General features: G+C 33.7%; 2 protein-coding genes across 2 annotated transcripts; both read right to left on the bottom strand.

Moving 5' to 3' along the window:
* Positions 1-79: 79 nt before the first annotated feature.
* On the bottom strand, positions 80-13056 carry LOC107015773 (small GTPase LIP1). The gene is made up of 7 exons (XM_015216175.2): positions 12447-13056; positions 9420-9511; positions 9185-9323; positions 8416-8720; positions 1761-1814; positions 1546-1676; positions 80-617 (listed from the first exon to the last, which is right to left on the bottom strand). Exons 1-7 carry the CDS (start codon positions 12538-12540, stop codon positions 431-433), a joined length of 1002 nt encoding a protein of 333 aa, XP_015071661.1. The 5' UTR covers positions 12541-13056; the 3' UTR covers positions 80-430.
* Positions 13057-17084: 4028 nt separating this feature from the next.
* Positions 17085-20475, bottom strand: LOC107017133 (probable WRKY transcription factor 51). The gene is made up of 3 exons (XM_015217407.2): positions 20200-20475; positions 19958-20098; positions 17085-17440 (listed from the first exon to the last, which is right to left on the bottom strand). Exons 1-3 carry the CDS (start codon positions 20400-20402, stop codon positions 17260-17262), a joined length of 525 nt encoding a protein of 174 aa, XP_015072893.1. The 5' UTR covers positions 20403-20475; the 3' UTR covers positions 17085-17259.
* Between the last annotated feature and the right edge of the window lie 711 nt (positions 20476-21186).

Genomic DNA, 21186 nt, shown 5'->3' with positions numbered 1-21186 from the left:
AATGTTAGTCAAAGTTTTTATAGTTTGACTTTAAAAATAGAAACCCCATGACAAACAATACCGAACGGAGAGAGTATAATAAAATTGAAAGGGCAATCGTTTTAATAGCAGTTATGTCCAGACCAATTTACACGCACACCATAAGTTGAAAACTATATATGGAGAGTGGGACATTATGTCATGGCAAATTTAACTAAACTTCTACACCCTTTCAAATACAAAACAAAAGGAAAAAAGAAATGGTGCTTCCTATATCAAAGATCTTTGTATAAACTTCAAAGATCTTTGTATTATATAATAAGCCTTTCAACTTTACCCTACAATTTCAAGAACCTCACAATGAGTTAAAAAGAATGAATTGAAACTGCATATTACAAGACAAGCTTTTCACAGATTATGTCCTGAAAACATTAAAAAGGAAGAATGATCATCAAACGTTGATATCTGAACGCTTATATCTGGCACTGCTCATGTCTTGCGTGCTAGCAAATCTGGGGATGCTATAATTGTCAGGTGTGGACATGGGTTGCTGCGGGTAAAGAGTGGGAGGCGGTGTGAGATTGCGTTGAGCTGGTAAAGGAGGGAGTGTGTTGTACTTGTAAGAGTCTCCGATATAACTGCAACAAACAGGAGACAGATTATGAATACGATTAGAAGAACACAAACAAAGATGCAGTTACTGAAGACAAGACGAGTAAGAAGGCACTGCTGTCACTGAATATGACACTACTCTATAACATAAAAGTCTCCATCCAAATCAACCACAAACTCGTCTTGACACCGACACTTCAGAACAAGGATAGCAAGCATTCATCCACTAGTAAGCACAAATACTAAAGGTGCAACGGCATAGCTTTAGGATAGAACCCTATTTTTCCAATTCGGCGATTCAATCTATCATTTATCATTAATGGACAGTGATAAGATCCATTCATTTGGCACCACCTTAGGTGAGTTAATCTTTATTGGACAGCTATCAAAATATTTTTTATGTGATTTTTTTCCCCATTCTCCTCCCCTTGCTTAAGGAAAGAGGAGTTATCTAATCATTCAAGATGGTCATGCCATTCTATCCATGACACTTGGGAAGTTCACCATAAATGGCAACAAGCCAAGCACCACTTCTTGGGTGATGGAGCACCAGGTCTATAAACTACTGGTAAGGTAGACATTCAACTATGTTCACATCCAACATGAAGAGAAAAAGACCTTACTGTCATTGAAATATCAAACAGAAACCCATAATACAAAATAACAAGTAATTTTGGAACAGATATGGGGCAGGTTGCTTTGTCACACAATCCTTCATAGTTCGCTTATGTTGCTCGGACTCCCCAAAATGTTGGCACACCCAGGTTGGATCTTCCAAAATGCACTACTTTTGGAGGATCTGACATGCACATGTCAGCATTTTTGAAGAGCCGAACAACATAGGTTCACGGTCAGTGATCATCAACCAACCGACAACAAAAGATGAAACATGTTTTTCAGTAAGTATGGAAGGCGTTAACAGCAGCCAATTTTCACTGAATTCAAAAGGCATACCTTGAACTTTTACTTTTATACAAATGATCATCATCATTTGAAATTTCGCTCGACCCGTGTAGTGGTTTCTGAACTGGAGAAGACCAATGATTACCGGGTAGATCATCTGAGAAGTATCTCCTCCTGATTAACTGAAAATAGCGAACCCCACACTTCAATAATGTAGGATAGACTAAGTAAATCTCACTTTAGATGCAAAGCAATAATATACAAACCATGCGGAAAAACTTCATGACAGCTTCTTTGTCATATCTTGCTCCCTTGGCAGCCTGCAAGATTACAAGGAGTGAAAAACATTACACATGTAGATCCCCCGACACTTGCTTAAAAATGAAAATTGAACTTCTTATTCACCATTTATGATAGACATGTATAAACTCAACATTCGCCGTGATTGTTAGTCACAAGACTTCTTACAGCCGGATGCATGTTTAAAATTTCGAGGAGAGTTGCTGGGCAGGGATTGTGGGGAGCAAGGGTAAAAGAACAGCTGGGGTATAGAGAAAGCATATCTATCATTCAATTTGATAACAGGCCGGAGTACATGTCCCACAACTCACTGCAACTGCTTCTTTATGTTTACCATAATTCTTATAGAGAAACCGACATTCACTGGCAAGTATCCTCACAATTAGCAAGCTCCTCAGAGAAAAATCAACTGATAGGAAATAGAAGCTGCTTATTTCATAAGCTTCCTATCCGAAAAGAAGCTAAAAGTTTTTTTCTGAAAGCTTCAGATTACCCAATATAACAAAGTAGCTATTGTTCTTTGCTACTTTTCTTTTAGAGGATTTGGTTGCTATGCAACGAAAAGATAGCCTATGATGACAAGGCCAAAACAAATGCTTTAATTTGTCAAACTCAAAACACATGTTGATGAACAGCTCAGACCTACAGGAACGTCCTTCTAATAATGGAACTGAGACATGTAACGAATAAAAGTTCAGCCATGAAGAAGAAAAAAATGATGGACCAAAAAGAAAAGATTTGAGAATTAATCTAGCAATCATTCAAATCTAATTAGCTCCAAACCAATAATAAAAAATTATCAAAAAAAAGGAGAAGCAATGAAAATCAACATGTCGAAGGAAAACACAACCTGTTTGACAAAATTCTAGCTACGAGTTTGAAATTACTCCATTGTAGCTTCTAGGAACAAGTTAAGTTTGAAGAAGAAGAAGAAGAGAAAGAAGGGAAAGCTTATCATTGATTAGTGCAGATTTTACATGTGATCTGTATATATATGCAAACTTAGTGCAGCAATTCCTCTAACTAACTCCAATCACTCCACTCACGTTTACAACACACACATATTAAGTAACAGAATCTGCAGCTAACTAACCATGTGCATGCTAAACTAACTAACCAACTGTATTAACAGAAAATAGGAAAACTAACAGCCTAACTATATTAACTAACAATGGGAAAGTTAACACTCCCCCTCAAGCTGAAGGGTGCAGTATGTTAAGCACACCTAGCTTGCCTAACAGATGAAGATGTTGAGCCTGACTCAGTCCTTTGGTTAATAGATCAGCAATTTGTTGATGTGTGTGTACATACTCTGTTTGAATCAATCCAGTCTTGACTTTGTCTCTAATGAAATGACAATCTATTTCGATGTGCTTGGTTCTCTCATGGAACACAGGATTTGCAGCCAACTGAATGGCAGATTTGCTATCACTCCATAGTGTGATTGGCATTTGTATTGGTACATTGAGCTCATTGAACAACCCTACCAACCATGTCACTTCTGCTACTGCTGAAGCCATGCTTCTGTATTCAGCTTCAGCTGAACTTCTAGACACTGTCTGTTGTTTCTTGGACTTCCAAGACACTAAAGAATCTCCAAATTTCACTATGTAGCCTGTTACTGACCTCCTAGTATTAGGACATGCAGCCCAGTCTGAATCACACCAACATGTTAATGTTGTAGCTGGTTGAGCCTTCAGCCATATGCCCTGACCAACTGTTCCTTTTAAGTATCTCACCACTCTGATAGCTGCTTCCCAATGAGACCCTTTTGGATGTTGCATAAATTGACTTAGAGTTTGCACAGCATAACTAATGTCAGGTCTTGTAATGGTAGCATACATCAATTTTTCCACTAATCTTTGATAAGCTGAATTGTCCATTAGCTCATCATCTCCTTGTATTCCAGCAGTTTGATCAAATTCTACTGATGTCAACCTCAAGTTAGTTTCTAATGGTGTATTCACAGGTTTTGCACCACTCAATCCTATATCAGATATAAGCTCCAATATGTATTTCCTTTGATTCAAGATAACACCTGTTTTGGACCTTAGCACCTCAATTCCTAAGAAATATTTGAGTTCTCCTAAATCTTTGAGTTTAAACTTCTGATGCAATACTTCTTTTGCTTCTTTGATTAATAACTCATTGTCACCAGTAATGAGTAAATCATCAACATAGATCAGTACAATGACCATCCCCTCTGGCTTCTTCAAAGTAAACAATGAGTAATCATAAGAACTTTGAGTGAAGCCTGCAGATAACAAAGTGTTAGTCAATTTGATATTCCATTGTCTGGATGCTTGCTTAAGTCCATACAAGGACTTAAGCAATTTACAAACTTTGGTTGACCCTTGAGATCTGAAACCTTCAGGCATCTCCATATATACTTCCTCATCCAAATCTCCTTGTAAAAAAGCATTGTATACATCCATTTGGTAAAGAAACCATCCTTTTGAAACTGCCACTGCAATTACACTTCTAACAGTTACCATTTTGGCAACTGGTGAGAATGTATCATGATAATCCAATCCTTCTTGTTGACTATAACCCTTAGCTACAAGTCTAGCTTTAAATCTTTCTATGTCTCCATCAGCTTTGTATTTGATCTTGTAGATCCATTTAGAACCAACAGTATGTTTACCTAAAGGTAAATCAACCACCAACCATGTTTTGTTATCTTCAAGAGCTTTAACTTCTAATTTCATAGCCTCAATCCATTTTGGATCTTTACAAGCTTGGCCAAATGTTTGAGGTTCTACTGAATCTGAAAAGTTAGCTAGGTAGCTATGATAGTTTGATGACATATGATCATAACTAAGATGATTTGCCAGAGGATACTTACTATTCTGTCCAAGAGTAGTAGTCATATAATCTTTCATCCAAATGGGAGGCTTGGTAGGTCTAGATGACTTTCTAGAAGACACTGAATCAACATTTAAGTCTTGGATCAGCACCTCTTCATGCTGAGTATGCAATATCTCATCAGGAACATCACTCAAACTAGTAGAAATCTGTGTGTCTATCTGTGTACAATCATCATGTGCTGTCCCCTCTGAATCATTTGTTTCTTCAAGGCTATCAGGTAATAACTCATTAACAGGTGCTTGTGAAGGTTTTGAATTGGCAAAAGGAAAGATATGTTCTTGAAATACCACATCTCTATTCACTAGGAACTTCTTAGTTTGTATATCCATTACCAAATAGCCCTTCTGAGTTTCTGAATATCCCATCATGATCACAGGCTTTGCTCTCTCTGAGAATTTATCATTCCTAGGAATAACAGAAGCATAACCAAGACAGCCCATCACTCTTAAATGGCTGATATTAGGAGACTTAAAAAACAGCCTCTCATATGGACTTTTGTTATGAAGATTGGATGATGGTAGTCTGTTGATCAAATACACAGCTGCTTGAACACAAATTCCCCAGAATCTAAGTGGCATACAAGACTAAAATCTGATGGCTCTAGCTACATTCAATATGTGTCTATGTTTCCTCTCCACTACACCATTTTGTTGTGGTGTGTGAGGACAACTACTCTGATGTACAATGCCCAGACTTGTAAACAATCCTTTGCATTGAGAGTTGAAAAATTCTGTTCCATTGTCTGACCTTACAGTCTTGATTACACACCCAAACTGATTCTTTATCAATGTAAAGAAAGTATTTATAGCTACTATAGTTTCAGATTTGAGCTGTAGTAAATGTACCCAAGTATATCTGCTGTAATCATCAACAACTGTAAGAAAATAGTATTTCTTATCAAATGTGGGAACCTTATATGGTCCCCAAAGATACATGTGAACAATTTCAAAGCATTTAGAGGTCTTTGATGTACTGATAGGGAATGACAATCTAGTTTGTTTAGCTAATGGACACACTGTGCAACTGGTAAGTAGATCACTGTCTTTATTATTATGTAATATGTCTAAACAATGTAATACTTGGTTTGAAGGATGACCAAGCCTTCTATGCCACAGTTCACAATCTTGTAGTGATACCTCTGCAACAATCTTCTGAGGACTTTGAGTTTCACATTTGCTCTTCTTGTCAGAATCAGTTCTGAATATGTACAGGCTCCCTTCTTCCCTACCAATCCCCTTCACCCTGCCACTGTAAAGATCCTGAAATATACAGAATTCAGGGTAAAAGGAAACAAAACAAGACAGTTCCTTAGTTAACTGTGATACAGACAACAGGTTGAACTTGAACTCAGGTACACACAGCACATCTTTGATCATCTCATTGTTAAACAAATGTGTATCTCCTATGTGTGTTATGGAGACCTTGTCACCTGTAGGTAAGTTCACTTTGTCTTGGTGGGAATTAGCTGTACATTTACTATTTTTCAGTAAATGTTCATTTGATGTAATATGATGAGAAGCACCAGAATCTACTATCCAACAATGAGAGGCAACATTAGTTGAAAAACAATCTGCCATACCTGTCATGTTGGCCTGCTTTACTTCCCTCTTATCTTTCCCTAACATGTCCATTATTTGCTTGTATTCTCCATCAGTGAATGCATGTCCTCTAGCAACAAATGCATTGTTTACTTCATGATGACTAGAAGAGGCTTCTCCAGAGTTCTCTTTGGATGTATTGTTAACTTCTCCAACAATGTTATGGTTATTTCCTCCAGGTGAAGAATGCATGTGACCTGACTTTGCATTATTAAAACCAGATCTTTTCCTGTGTTTCCAGTCAGCTGGATAACCAATTAGCCTGTAACAATTCTCCTTGGTATGCCCAGTATATTGACAATGTTCACATCTTCTTCCTTTGTTAACCTGGTTTCCTTGATTATAATTGTTTCCTCTGTTAACATTCATAGCCACTACATCAGATACCTTGTTACCAATAGTCATACAAGCTGTTTGTTGTTGCAGCTCATCTTCTATAATCATAGCATAAGCTTGATTAATGGTAGGAGTAACACCTTTTAGCAAGATTTGCCTCTTAGCCTGTTCATACGACTCATTCAACCCACTAAGAAACTGAATTAGCCTAAGCTGGTACAGATGATCAGCATATTCTTTGGATTTTGGACAAGCACAGCTAGGAGATGGCATAAGTGCATCAAATTCCCCCCACAAGTTCTTCAGTTTTGTGTAGTATGATGAAACAGAATCAGTACCTTGTGAGATTGTGTTGATCTCCCTGTACAATTGATAGATTCTCATTCTATTAACCTTGTCAAACCTCTCTTTCAAGTCTTGCCAAACTACATAAGCACTGGTAGCATATACTATTCCATTTAGAAGATCTTCACTAACTGAATTCATCAACCAAGATAGCACAATTGCGTTACATGTTTCCCATTGTTCATGTAACTCATCTCGATACAGAGATCTGCTGCAAGCTCCCGTAATGAATCCAATTTTCCTCTTCCCTGTTAAAGCAATTCTCATGGACCTACTCCATACTCCATAATTTTCAGGTCCTGTGAGTTTGATAGGAATCAAAACTGCACTTGAAGCATCTGATGGACCTATATAAAGTGGATCATTTGGATCAATTCTTCCAGCCACCATTGTTGCCTGTTGTTGTCTTCTTCACAGCCTACACTCAGCCTTGTCTTCTTCAGTTGTCTTCTTCACAGCTTATACTCAGCCTTGTCTTCTTCACAGCCTACACTGTTCTGATCTAGCCTCGCTCTGATACCATGACAAAATTCTAGCTACGAGTTTGAAATTACTCCATTGTAGCTTCTAGAAACAAGTTAAGTTTNCGAGTTTGAAATTACTCCATTGTAGCTTCTAGGAACAAGTTAAGTTTGAAGAAGAAGAAGAAGAGAAAGAAGGGAAAGCTTATCATTGATTAGTGCAGATTTTACATGTGATCTGTATATATNTGAAGAAGAAGAAGAAGAGAAAGAAGGGAAAGCTTATCATTCATCAGTGCAGATTTTACATGTGATCTGTATATAAATGCAAACTTAGTGCAGCAATTCCTCTAACTAACTCCAATCACTCCACTCACGTTTACAACACACACATATTAAGTAACAGAATCTGCAGCTAACTAACCATGTGCATGCTAAACTAACTAACCAACTGTATTAACAGAAAATAGGAAAACTAACAGCCTAACTATATTAACTAACAATGGGAAAGTTAACACTGTTTCAGTGGCAGATTATTTAAGTCAACAATCTCTTTCTTCATGTGCAAGACTGGCAACCAATTTTTTCATCTTCAAACACAAGAAAATGCCGGGGGGTGGGGGTGGGAGGTTGTAGAGCTTAAAAAAAGTTTGAGAATAGGGTAAGGTAATTTCCTTCAGATTTAAATAAGAAAAGAGTTTCAAACCTTTGGACCTCCCTAGACTGCTATAGCCTTAATAAGCATTAACCGAACAAGAAAAAGATGAAGACTTATATTGCTATGGCAATAAAGACTTGAATTGACTAGTGTAAACACTATGCGAGACCACAATGACAAGCTGATCTTAATGTACTAGCATGGATAAATAAGTAAGAACACTTCCGCATTAACAGCTCAAGCATCAGAAAATATGTTGCCTGAAAGACAATTGTTTTTCTTAACAAAACAAGATGCATCACTCTTTTAAAAGTTCTCATATATGAATCAATACAATTTGGTAGTATTAAATTACCGCAATAAGACCTCCACCACCAGGAAAACTCTCAGTCAGTGGGATCTCTTCACTTGAAGGAAGTAGACCTTGCTTCTCAACCCACTGCCGAGCCATATCAACAAGATTGCCACTGCTTCCTCTAACACCCTCGTTTGTAGCGATATCTGCTTTATTGCCAATGACAATGTAAGGAACAGGGAGACCACCAGGACCTCCTGAAGCTAGAGGAGCTGAGAATGTTCCTGCTGTTGCTATCTCTACAGCCCACTTCTGCAAGCTTGTCTTTGTCCTTCTTTGAGATAGATCATATACAAAGATAACACCTAAGGTGGAAATTGAAAATCGTCCATATTAGTTTTCATCCGACCATCATCAGGATGAACGAGTTATACAAAGTAATCTCTTCCCACCATCTTAGAGAAGAGAGATGGAGTATATAAAAGTAACATCTCGAGTGGAAATAAAAATGATTTCACCAGACTATCATCAGAAAGTTACATCACAGAAAGAGATTCTTCCATTAACCTTTCCCAAATGAAGGGAAAATGTAAGCAACAAAAATTTGATAACAAACATGTAAAAGCATCTCTGGTTTCTGTTTAAATGAACTCACATAATCAGTTCTCTTAAACATTTTCGTGCTTTAACCATCTTCTGACATTTATGATCAGGTATCAGCTACAGGTCATTAGGTCATCCAGAATAGATATTGTAACTTGTACATGTTTGCATAAGCAAATAATATTATGCATGCAAAACAGTTTAAGAGATGAAGCTAGTTGCTCACCATTAATTTGTGAGTAGAACAGAGATCGGCAATCTTTGTAACGATCATGTCCTGATATATCCCAGAGTTCGATAAAAAAATCTCTCTCGGCATCACCTTTTATGCTAGTTGAGGAGCTACCAGAATTTCCATTAGTGTGCTTTACAGAAGAAACAGGAAAAGATTAGTTTCTATGTGACATGCATTCTCAGGACATTTTCATAGTATAGGAAGAACAAAATCCTGTGGATCATACTTTTACTCCGACTGTACAGCCAATTGTTTGAGGAGGACGAACGATGGAAGAACCATTGAGAATCAGATGAACAAGAGAAGTCTTCCCCACACCTACCAGAAAATATGAAGCAGAAATATGGTGAAACTAGGAGTCGAATACAAGGAATCGCAGTGTAGAAATAAAAAGGGAGAAGCTAATATCCTGCACTACTTACAAAGTCTGAATTCACAGGGGGGAAAACTAACACCAAACAGGAAAGACTTGAACACTGAATGAGAAGACTACATCAGGATGAACTTTAGATTATACAAATAGAAGACGAAAATCTAGTGTACCTAACGAAATATTCCACCAGTGCTTCATCTAATGTATCCAGGACTGGACTTTTCATAAAGGCTAAAAGCCAAGCATGACTACGAAAGCAAAAAAGTACACAGGAAAAGTATGAAGCAGTAAATGGAACACCTATTTTCAGTATACTCCCAACTACAAAAATTTCCATCCCCACGAATGAATTTTAAGTGGTGATCCTCAAAGCTATTTGTTTTGCTGCTGTTGCTTCATTTTTAAAAAATCAAATGGCGGTCCTCAAAGACTATTAAAGGATCCAAAGAAGCTATAAGTTGTAAACTCTTCCTTCACACAAATAAGGACAGATATCGGAGCTACGGAGTCATTGTTAGAAGTGGAATCTCATTTACTGGCAGCTTATCTAGCTTCCAAGTCCATCCGTGCATCATCTGTTAATTGTCAAACTCCAAAAAGAGCTTCAAATTATTATTTTTAATTGAAACCCCCAAAAGGGCTTCAATTAGTCTAACTGTCTAAGTTAACAGACGATAAGAACTAAGAAGTCAACTAAACAATACCTGACATATACTTTTCTGCATTTAAATTGCAGATAAGTATATGTCAAGTAATGTTTAATTGACATGTCACCTTCTTATCATTCGTTTTTAAATACTTAGACAGTTGGAGTGTTGGACTAATTGAAGCCCTCTTATTTTATTTTTTATTTTTTTTTTTTGGGGGGGGAGGGGGGGCGCACTTTCAGATGACTGATCTGTCAATTTTTGTTCAAGATTTGTAGGATGCCATTGACTGATAATCCAATTCAGGGAAGTGTTGCCTAAGCAGAAGAGACAGAGAAGGGGGAGAGGCCGGGGGAAAAGGACAATATCTTGAGTCCACAAAGTGTAGTACTCAGGTTAATAGACTAAAAAATGGATCATTTACAGAATCCGTGCAACTAGCCCTCACTCAACAATGGCAAAGAAGTTAAAAAGTGAATCTCAAAGATTGTCAGACTCGTGGAAGACTGCTATCATGCAGTATCCCACACTACATGTCAAGGACAATGATGCTAGTCCAGCTTATTTTAAGTGGAAAAATCAAAGCTCAGAACAGGAGAAGTAAATAATATATACGGATCGTTGCAATATCCGTATCAAGTAGTATTTGGACTTCGAAACATTCCTAGATGTTCCGAAGCTAGAGGAATATCTCAGGGAGAACTTAAGAGAATTCAGGTAGATCCACTGTTGCCTGGTGCACAGGTTATTCACCTTATGTATAATGGAGCTGCATATGGAATGAAAGGCCAGAGAACACAGAATAGGGGCATATTTTACTCTTGGAAAATTCAGGCATATCCACTGTTGCCTAGTGCACAGGTTATCCACCCTATGTATAAATGGAGCTGTAGATGGGGCTAAAGGACCAGAGAACACCAAATAGGGGCATATTTTACTTTCGGAACTTCTGATAAGTTAACAAAGTCACTACCACAGGAGCTTAATGCACTAGATGTACTAACTACTGATTTAGCATCATAAAACACTGCATCGACAACTAACAAAACTTTCCGTTTAAAATGCTTCGTCACATTTTGAATCTATGAGCATGCAACCTAAGGATGTTTAAGGGAAGAAATTAAGCAAATAATATCAATTGATCGTACTATATGAAGGGCATTCAGAAGATCATATCCAAAACATTCAGTTCATTTCAACCAAAAAAAAGTATGGCATCCAAAAAATATTGATATATTTTGGATTGAGCCACTGAACAGTGAACTCAGAAGATGATTAATCAAGAGCAAATGAGGCTAATGTTTGGTTGTACATACTTATAAGAATGAAAACATGCGTCAATATCTGTTGTCATCATAATATTGAAAGAAATTAATTTTATTTCTTTCTTGATAAATATAGCATTGCAAAAATACTCTTAATAATCAGCTTTCCCCATACATTTACACCAACACTAAATAACCTTAAGATAGTGTTCAGTAGCCCCTAACATATTAGCAATCATCTCACCACAGCTATGAACCACAATGTAACACAATAGTAAGACGTGGTCACACTATAAATAACTTGGATCAATCATTACTATGTTTTTCAAACGGATGTAACAGCATGTAGTACCCATTATCCTCCAAATTTAGTAGGTTAAAAAAATCTTCCAGTCATAAACAGTTTAATGTCTCATTACCAATTTTTTAATAACAATAGAAAACAACTCTTAGTTTCTAAATAAATACTGCATCATATTGTATTGACCAAAAATTTTCAATTGCGAGAAGTCCAAAAGAACCTATGTCTTTGTTTTAACGGATAAAGGTGGAGTCTGGGCCAGTTGTGCACACCTCAAGTATTCTACCGAGCACTCGCTACATACGATCACTTTCGCGCGCATCGAGTAACTCCGCTCACTAAGGCCTAAACAGATGAGAAGAAATAACCAAGTGTTCTGTCTCTATAAGGATTTGGAACCCTGATTCCCAAAACATCCACCCCCTTCATTGATAGCTAAGACACATCCTCCATCCTCGAGTCCAGCCTAAAACCAACTATGTCAATAAATCAAAGACCTCATACTATTAGCATCTATTGGTTATCTGAATCTATGCAACTATATTTTACCATCAAACACCAAACTACAAACTAGAAACCAAGTTCAACAAGATACATAACAAGGAAGATAAATAAGAAAAATAGAATCAAAAGATGGAAACTAGAACATTTGCATGTAGCTCAATACCTGAATCTCCAACAACAAGCACCCTAACTTGTCCACAAGGTGGACCACCATTCTGTTCTTTAGTCTCCCTTTCCCTTTCCCTCCAAAACATCATCTCCTCAAAAACCCCAAATCAAAACCAACAGAAAAGATCCAATTTTTTTCACAAAAATAAAATTTTCAAACCAACCCAAATCAGCTAATCAACTCAAGTTACCATAAAAAACTCTGAATCTCCACAACAAACAACATTTCTTCAAAACCCATCACATAACAAACATACCCATGAAGCACTTCAATATCAACAACCCATTTTTCAAATACCCATAAGATTCAAAACCATACACAGGATTAACCCAAAACCCAATACAGTAGATCTATCAACCAATCTTGAAATGAGTGATTTCAACTAGTTATATTTTGCATCAAAAGACCAATCGGGTGTTTTGGGCATCAATTATTTTCTTGGTTTTATAGCACTATAGTAGTGATTGAAGTATATATTTTGTAAACTTTCTGGGAAGATTTGTATAGAGATCAAGCAAGATTGTTCATCAAGAGCTACGAAAAGACAGTTTAGACGGTTGATTCACCGACCAGAATTGGAAGCCCAAAAGGCTGGTTGTAGCCCAATTACACTAAGCATGATCCATGTACTCCAATATTTGGGTTATCTCTATTATTGAGAAAATGTTATATAATAGCAAATTATTAATTCAAATTAAATGTTATAATAACAGTTTGATTCGATTGTGTTCATAGTAAATTGTTGTCAGTCGCCTCTCGCCTTGGAATTATCTCTGGTTCGCTAGTCTCTCCATTGCCTCTCTCGCTTTATACAAACAGAAATGTATAAATTGTGTTTCTGTTTGAATAGAGCGAGAGAAAAATTGTATATACACATGAAAATACATATATGTTCATTCTATACACTTATAATTATATAATAAAAATATTCTCTTGTCTCTCTTTCTCTCTTTATACAAACACAGCTTAAAACAAAATAATGTATAATTTATGTTTGTATAATGCGAGAGAGTGGTATTTGATATGCAAAATTTTATATCGGTTCAATTGTATACAAATTTAAATTTTATACTGATATACAAACACATAAAATTGAATTGAGAGGCTGCCAACAATTTATACAGACGAGAGGCTGACAACAATTTATATAACTGACCTGCTAGCGAAATCATACAAATATGAAGAAGAGCAAGCGAATTATACAATTGCTTCTTTTATATATGTATATCAAAATAGTCATAATATGTTTGCTATGAAACGTAATTATGCAAACTATAGCTATAGCATACAAATATGATTTTTGTGTTTGCTATTTGTGAAAGTTGAAAAGTTATACAGAACAGCAAACATTTAGCCTATATTAGGTACTATAGCCATAGTTTACAAAAATATAATTTACGGCTATAGTTTCCTCAATTCTTGTTATTAGTCTAAATTATATAAATTCACAATTTGTATAATTTAGTTTTTGATCGTATAAATCTAGAATTTGTATATGATTTACCCATTTGTATATAATTACTCTATCTGTATATTCGTAAGCAAAATATACAAACTGCAACTTAGATAGCAAACATAACTATAATTGTGGAGCGCATTTATACAAACTGTAGTTATAGAGCTTTATTATATCTATTATGTTTGTTATTTCTAAAAAAGAATCTTATTTGTGCAAACAAACTTTCAAGGTTGTTTGGTTAAAAACAAGTTATTTCGAGATTAGTTATCTTGTGATAGGTTATTTTATCATGTATTGAATAATTTATCCCATCACTAAGATATAAATAGTTATAGAAGAGTGTCTAATACCTCCAACCAAACACTGGATAAAATAATTCTACATTTTATTTGTGGAATTACTATAACTTACACCTCACATATATCTCACACCAAATAACTCCTAATATGAATCAAAAGCTTGTCGAAGATAAAATTATGAGATATGCGTCAAACATTTAGCTTACTAAGGTCAAACTTCAAATATGTATGTCTAGTTTGAAGTATCGATGAGTCTAAATTTTGAAAGTAAATTTTGTGAAGTTTAAATTGTTAATTGCATTCTAATCCATGTTTACAAAAGAGAAATTCATAAAGTCAAACATGATTTGAACTTAATTTTCATATTCAACAAGATTTGTTTGTTCAAATTTTGAGATAATTATATTTTGGATAGCTCTAAAAAATATAAAGTAATTTTTGTGAAGTTTAAATTGTTAATTGCATTCCAATCCATGTTTATAAAAGAGAAATTCAACAAGTCACACATGATTTGAACTTAATTTTCATATTCAAAATTCAAAATTTATTTGTTCAAATTTCGAGATAATTACATTTAGGATAGCTCTAAAAAACATATAGTTGATAAATGTATATATTTAGTATATTAAGTATAAATATACATATAATATACCTAATTACTATATAGATTTTGTATATTTTGACTAGTGCCTGCAATCGATTTTGGAAGAGGGTCCAAAAATAAAGAAAAAAACATTTTAAGATAGTGTTTTAATTTAAAAAGGAAGAGCAATTTTATCTGGAGCTTATTTATACTGACTGTCAATTAAATACTTCTAAAAAACTCTTATAAACTAAAATGGAAAGGTCTAAATAGACATGTCTTAGAAATTTTAATTTTAATTTAGTTCTCCACCAAACTTAAGGAAAACATAAACAAAAGCATGTTGGTTAGGGATGGTAATGGGGCGGAGTGGATGCGAGGTGGGGTGGGTCTAAGACTGTGTGGACAGGGCGGGTTTAAGTTTATGTGGGACGGGTCAATTGCGGGGCGGATTGAAATGGGTTTTTTTAAATTAATGTGGGGCGGGGCGGGCGGGTTGTGGGTCCATGTAATTTTTTGTGAATTTAAACATAATTCTAATGTTTTACATGTTATATAGTGATACATAAAACATTATTTATTAAGATAATTTCATTAAAACTACTAAAAAATTCAAGATTATAAATGAAAATGATTCAATAAAAAATAATACAATTTCTTGCATGTTTTCTAATTGACCTATAAAAAATAAAATTTTAAGTCACTATCCTATTAAATTACTACAACTTAATGAAAAGATAAATTTATGTTATGAATTTTATTTTTAGTATCAAAAATAACTAGAAAAAGAAAACATTTTAAAAAATATGTGGGGCGGGGTCATGCGGAATGGGGTGGGACGGATTGAAAATGAATAGTGTTGCTGTATGGGGGGGAGCGGATTAAAAATTTTGCGAGTTAAGCTCAACCCGCACCGCCCCCGCACTACACGCCTCATTGTCATCCCTAATGTTGGTCCCAATACAAAACATTTGGATCTATCTAATGAAAAACTTTAGGATGAATGCATCGACAATATTTTAAAATTTAAATTGGGAAACTTTCGCATATAATCAATCAAACATAGCTTAATTACACTTCATTTTATAGTTGGCTAGTTACAATTCATAACTACATGTTATAGGGAGGAGAGTGACGAGCGAGATTGCAAAAGGAGGAGAGAGGCGAGCAAGAGAGGGCAAAGAGATCATGAAGTGTATATGTATATCGGTTAGATAATTACATATATGTAATGGTATACATATTTATTTGTATATATGGAGAGTGAAATTGGGAGAGGGAGGAAAGAGGCGAGCAAGATTAGGAGATGGAGGAGAGAGGTGAGCAAGAAAGAGCAATAATTTGCATTTCGTTTGCATAATTCGCGAGTACATTTGTATAATCACGTGTTTTTGTATAATTTGAGTAATATAAAGTCTGAAATCATTAAATGATAATCCACGGGCACGTAAAATGATAAACTCGAAATAACGAATTGATACAAACATAAGCATATGAACTTTAAACAATCATACAAATTATTATACAAAATCCGAAACTACAAGTTAAACAAACTTTTAAAAGTTATACACAAAAAGATTGAATGTATATGGTGATAAAACTGAAAAATCAAAAGAAATTTATCGTCGTTTACGAATACAAATTAAATGAAGAATTGTTAGTTGTGAATTATACAAATGTGCGGAATTATATGAACATGGCTAATTATACACAACCCTACTAATTAATAGTTAACGTTAGTGGCAAGTGGTAATAATAACAAAATATAACTATGATGATAAGTAGTATAAGTTTGCTTAACCGCATAATTTTTCCTAATTTGCTAGTAAATTTATTTAGACACTAAAATTATATTTTGTCCTGATTAACACTTAAACACATAATAAATTCTTGTTAAACATTGTCAATTCAAATTTATTAGGAATTTTTTTGTGTGTCTGCTCTCAAAAGTCATTCATAAGTTAACCATATTCTTTAATTATACACATTCACTTCAATAATCTGTTAAACTTCATGAATGTTAATTCCAATTAATATGTTGATCATGTGTATATATAATCAAAAAAAAATATATATTTTATGCGATTAACTTATCTATATATTGGGCACTTGAAAATCCATGCACAATTAATATGTTATTTTTTATGCGATTAACTTATCTATATATTGGGCACTTGAAAATCCGTGCACAATTAATATGTTGATCATGTGTATATATAATCAAATGTCATTAATGTTAATTCCAATTAATATGTTGATCATGTGTATATATAATCAAAAAAAGATATATATTTTATGCGATTAACTTATCTATATACTGGGCACTTGAAAATCCGTGCACAATTTTTTTTAAACATAAGCTGAAAATGTTCAATAAAAACACTTTATCATATGATCAAAGTGCTCCATTAGAACCTACCATAATACAAATATATAACTAAACTTTACTAACACGTTTAAGAGGTTCTAAAGGCGAAGATTGTGAAGGGCAATATTGTTGGGAGGGAATTGTGTGTAGTGAAGCACATAAGGACTCTCATGGTTGTGAATCCCTTCATAAGTAGTAATGACATAGCTTGAATCTTTATTGTCCCTTTCTACTCTTTTCTTCACATTGCATCCCCCACTTGAACATTTGTAGTAATTCCTGTTCATAAATATTTTTCTCTAGTTATTAATTTTTTTTATAACGACCAACTCAACTTTTAATATAAATAGTTGGCAAAAGGTACAACAATAATTACATAAAGAATGATAAAACGACGCGATGGAATTTCATGAAAACTCTCACCGATAATCAGTATCATTATTTGACGATATCATCAAATTTAAAATTTAAAATCAAATTAAATAATTCCAACGACCTAATTAGAAACTAAAGTGAAATACCCTCAACTAATGAAGGAAGAGTTAAATAGAATATGTGTCACTTGTTGTTCATCACATATTTTTGCACTTTTAATTTGCAACTTTAACTAAATGTTAGGTCAATCAACATAAAGAAAATGAAAGGAATTGTTAGTAATTCTTTTTTTATTTCATATTGCTAATAAAAGTGAGACAAGTGTACGTCCTTTATCATGTGGACCAATAAAAATTAATAAAACATCTTTGATAATCAAAATCTTACTTCAAGACATATAAAGGCCCTATTTGGTATGAATTTATGCCCAATAAAAAGTTATTCTATATATTGTCTTCTTTGATTGCTAAATTATCAAACAATTAAGGGAGAGAAAAGAAAAAAAACACTTAATAGGATTACTTCTTTTTACAATAATTTCAAATTAAATTTGTAATAATAATTGAATTCACGGTAACATAAATTTGTGAAGATGAACGAGTCTTAATTAAGGTTGAGAAACAAAATAATTTTCCTTTCATATTGGAAAAGATATAAATCATAATTGATTGGATGCTACAATTATAATAAACAGAAACAAAAAAGCACATACTTATCTTCTCTGCTTATGTGTCACTTTTCTATTCCCTTTCTTGTCTATTTTTTTTTTTTGTATTTTCAACTTTGGCAATTCCAAACTACTTTATTTAAAAATAAAAAATAAAAATGTCACATTCATTCATGTACATAAATGACCCTATATGCCATTAAATCATCAATACCCTATATGACCGACTTGAGCTATATATAGGGATGACTATGAAACATATGTAATTATATGAATTTAGGTTAAATTAAAAAGGAAAAGGATTAAAAGTTTGTTCCATTTAAACTATGCGAAAAAGATTAAATATATCATTTGTTATTGCATTATAAAAATTATTAAAATATATTCTCTCATGCGATTATAACTTTTTGATAGATGAATGCTACATAATATGTCACATCAGCGTCGCGACCCATTTTACCCCTCCACTTGTTCTTCCCATATCTCCCTATCTTTTTATCTTTGCTTTTGTATTGAAATTTGATCTAGGTATTTATGTTACTCCTATGTTTATGTTAGATTGAAGATCTTATAGCTAAAGATGGCAAACGGGGTCGTGTGGGGCTATTACAGGGCAAATTCATAAAAACTTTAACTCACCTCACTTAGCTTAAAACTCACATTACTATCCCGCTGTAAAAATATGTCATTTGAGCCTAACTCAACTCTGAAAGTTCAAATCTATATACGAAGACTACCAATTCAATCTCCAACCAGACTTTTATTACCCACTCTGACACCTGCATAAGGCCTAAAACTGAACCACTCTGATCCATTGTCATCCCAACTTGTAGCAGGTAGGTTAAGAAAATACATGTCACATGTATCATATATGTATCCAAAACCAAATGGCTGCTAAATTATTATAAGAACACCTATATATATATATATAAAAGTATAGAGTAATGTTTATCACGTGATCCACACTACATTTATTAGTTATTCTGTTTGGTTTCTTCTTCTTTATTTTTGTGTGGTGTGTGGTGGGGGTATGGGATAAGATGGCTATTCTATTTCTCCACTTAGTTTATAGAAACTCTACAACTAGCATTTATACATATAATTTTATTTCTACAAATGGATATGGTAAGGATATGCATTTCATTAATTACATCTTAGATTAAATTAATTTAATTAAGTAGCTATAACTTATAGTCATGACATGATTATAGTAAAACTAAAAGATGTAATTATGACATTTTGCGCATGCAGTATCAATAATGATGATCTTATAATAGGAGAAATTAATAAAGACCGATGTTAGGGATAATATAGTGAAAGTTACATGAATAATACTTTTGATATCCACTATACCACAAAATCAACAAAATATTCAGTGGGGGTCCTATAAGTGGAAAGATCGAGTGTACTATCGAATTGAAGATCTTATCATTATATTGTGGAGGTAGAGAGACTATTTCTATAACCCTCAGCTTAAATGTAGCAAATTTAAATACAAAAAAGTAAAAAATCGGTAGAAAAAAAACATAACAATTAACAAGGAAAACAGTGCAAATCCTACGATAAATACAATGAACAGAATAACAAAATAATGTGATTTGTTCTTTGTGTTTTGATTATCACACTATTTTATCAAACCTTCAAAAAGCAAGATAACACTCAACTATACCTAGTAACATTTTATCCTAATTCGCATCCTCTACCTTAGAAAATGGGAAATAATATTCAAGAATTAATATAAATATTATAATTACCTTGGATTTGGATTATTCTTGACCATCTTTTTGCCATATTTCCTCCATTTAAATCCATCATCCAACACCTCCAACTCTGATCTAAATCTAAATGCAACCTTAGACTTTGCATCCACCTTCTTTATACCTTTCATACATTTTCTGTTTAAGATCGTAGACAAATAAAAACAATTAATTTCAAGCACATATAAAAATATCAACCAAAAAAAAGGCGAAAACCTATGTAAATAAAAAATACTTGCATGTTATGACTTGTTGGAGTAGGATTATTTGAATATGAACCACTACTATCGGAAACACTTTGAACAATTTCATTTTGTGACAAAAAATCGTCACTCGATCCATCATCAAGAAAAAGATAATTATAATCGGAGAGCTCAAAATTCTCCGATGCATCGATAAAATTAGGGTTAGGGTTTGATGAGCTATAGGGAAAATTTTCCATAGTTGAAGGGAAAGAAAAGATGGAAAAATGTGATATATCAAAGTGTTAGATGGACTTTTCTAGTCTTGTTTCTATATATGCTCTTTCTTTCATTTTTTTATTATTATTATTTTATTGTTTAACTTTTTTTATAAAAAAATTAATATTATTTTTTGAGTCCCCTTCATAGATTCTTTCTTGGAGGATACAAGGAAGGTGCTTTTGTTGACACGTGGCACTATTTCGTAGGTTGTGATGATGTCATAGAGGTGACGATATCAACTTCTTCAATGAGTCGTCTCATTGTGAGAAGACTTAAGGCTTGCTAATGCTTTGGTCCACGTATAAATATTCAAAGATAATACTGTTTTCGTTTCAATTTGTTAGCCTGATTTTAATTTGACATAAAAATTTTAAGAAATAAAAAAAATATTTGAATGTCGTAGCAAATATATCATTTGATTTTATAATTTTAAACAAGTTATTGAAAAATTAAATTTATAATAGGAAAAGGAAAAAAACATCTTTTGACAAAAAAAGAAAATAAGATAAATGGAGAGAAATATGTCCTTTAACTTAATTCTCTGCCTATTGTTTCAATTATATTTTTGAGATTTGACTAAATTCATATCGAAAAGTGTCATTTTAAAAGTACTAAAACCTTTTCTCGAATAAATATAATTTTATTTCTAACTATTGAATATGAGATTATTGGTTAATTGAGGATAAAAATTACTTACTTAACAATGTATAGTTACTTATATTACACTATAGTATCAAGATAATCTATGACAATAAATATAAT

The sequence above is a fragment of the Solanum pennellii genome, chromosome 4 (genome assembly GCF_001406875.1).
Source record: "Solanum pennellii chromosome 4, SPENNV200".
Taxonomy (NCBI): Eukaryota; Viridiplantae; Streptophyta; class Magnoliopsida; order Solanales; family Solanaceae; genus Solanum; species Solanum pennellii.
The sequence above is the reverse complement of the archived record's forward strand: the minus strand, read 5'-3'. Positions and strand labels throughout refer to the sequence as shown.

Bases quoted from the DNA above. Each gene is read 5' to 3' on its own strand.
- LOC107015773 (XM_015216175.2), bottom strand. From the start codon at position 12,540: ATGATGTTTTGGAGGGAAAGGGAAAGGGAGACTAAAGAACAGAATGGT. The intron at 9,512-12,446 runs GTATTGAGCTAC...ATTTTCTGGTAG, and splicing joins GCTTGTTGTTGGAGATTCAG to GTGTGGGGAAGACTTCTCTT. The intron at 8,721-9,184 runs GTGAGCAACTAG...TTTCCACCTTAG, and splicing joins GTTCTACTCACAAATTAATG to GTGTTATCTTTGTATATGAT.
- LOC107017133 (XM_015217407.2), bottom strand. From the start codon at position 20,402: ATGGAAAATTTTCCCTATAGCTCATCAAACCCTAACCCTAATTTTATC. The intron at 20,099-20,199 runs GCAAGTATTTTT...GATCTTAAACAG, and splicing joins ACTCCAACAAGTCATAACAT to AAAATGTATGAAAGGTATAA. The intron at 17,441-19,957 runs GTAATTATAATA...ATTTATGAACAG, and splicing joins AAGAATAATCCAAATCCAAG to GAATTACTACAAATGTTCAA.